Source organism: Camelina sativa, chromosome 17 (assembly GCF_000633955.1).
Source record: "Camelina sativa cultivar DH55 chromosome 17, Cs, whole genome shotgun sequence".
NCBI classification, from domain to species: Eukaryota; Viridiplantae; Streptophyta; class Magnoliopsida; order Brassicales; family Brassicaceae; genus Camelina; species Camelina sativa.
In genome coordinates, this window is record NC_025701.1 from 14,764,920 (window position 1) to 14,766,244 (window position 1,325).

The 1,325-nt window shown below is 29.1% G+C and overlaps 1 protein-coding gene across 1 annotated transcript in view; it reads right to left on the reverse strand.

Annotated features, from left to right (window-relative positions):
• LOC104757237 (zingipain-2-like) overlaps positions 1 to 536 on the reverse strand; it is a 2,352-nt gene extending 1,816 nt beyond the window's left edge. Inside the window, exon 1 of the mRNA XM_010479965.1 lies at positions 49 to 536. Coding sequence (XP_010478267.1) covers positions 49 to 499 — 451 coding nt within the window. The 5' untranslated portion in view covers positions 500 to 536. The remainder of the gene's footprint in view (positions 1 to 48) is intronic.

Sequence of the window (1,325 nt, forward strand, 5' to 3'; positions counted from 1 at the left end):
TATGTGTAGTGACTGTTTATATTATAATCACAATTACGACAAGCTTACCACATCCTCCTTGGGATTTAACCGGTGTCACAGCTCCTTCCTTTCTCCAGTCTTTGCTTGTGCTGACGACATCACTGACGTTCCAATTCCAAGATGACATCGTCTCATCAACCACTTCAGATGGTGAAGTTACATTAACGTCCCTAAGACCGGTGTGGGTGGCAAGGAACTCCTCTTCGGTCCAATCCGTGAACTCATTGACACCAAGCTCGTAGCTTTGATTTCCCATGTTGTTGAAGTTTTCGATGAATTTCAAGTTTTTACTGAACACTTCAAGCCTCCTTTGTTTCTCAAATTCATCATCATAAACTCGAGAAAATTTAAGCATCCATTGCTGGTGGCTATCAACAATGGATGGCTCGTGCAAAGTGATACAAGATGTAGCTTGAGAGATCCTTAGATCCATGGTAAACATGATTAGTACCACGAACTGAAACACTACTAAAACCATTTTCGGGTCTGCTGAATAAAAGAACTAGAGTAATATAAAAAAATTACGTTTACTAGTGAAGTGAAGAAGTGAGAATAAAAAGTAAGGGTATTTTATAGAGTGAGGAATGTGAGTTGCTAGTTGCTATGATGGAAGCAAATGCAAGTTGACTCTATTGTGGTGATGTTATAGAAAGATATCAAGAAGGTCATCAAATTAATAAGAATATATTTATTGTTTAGATTTCTTTTTGTATTTGTTTCCATATAATGTAAGAATATTATCTATATTTATTGTTTAGATTTCTTTTTGTATTTGTTTCCATATAATTTAGGAATCTCTTCTACTACATATATATATGTTGTAATTAAGTAACTATGTAATCTATATAGATTATGATTATGAATTTATGAGAGTGAATATAATTTGGTTAATACAAATTTTTCATCACCTTTAATGCTTCATTGACTAACTTTATGGAAAAAAACTTAAAAATACTTCATCTATTTTTTATTTGGAAGTTAATACCTCATTTTTTTTTTTGAATAAAAATATCTCATTTAAATATAGTTTGACTAAAAGTATTTTATCTTTATATATCTATTATATTAAACAAATAACCCTACTCCATGTGGTATATTACACAAAATTCCACTGTATTTAATTACCAAATATAATAACCTCATCTTAATATTAATTTGTTGTAACCAGAAAACAGATTTTTTATTAATATAGTTATTAAAAGAAAAAATAATTCACGTAAATATTTGAAAAGACCGACCCTTTTTTTTTAATAATAAATAATAATAATAAATAATAAATATATAATATAATATAATAATAAACT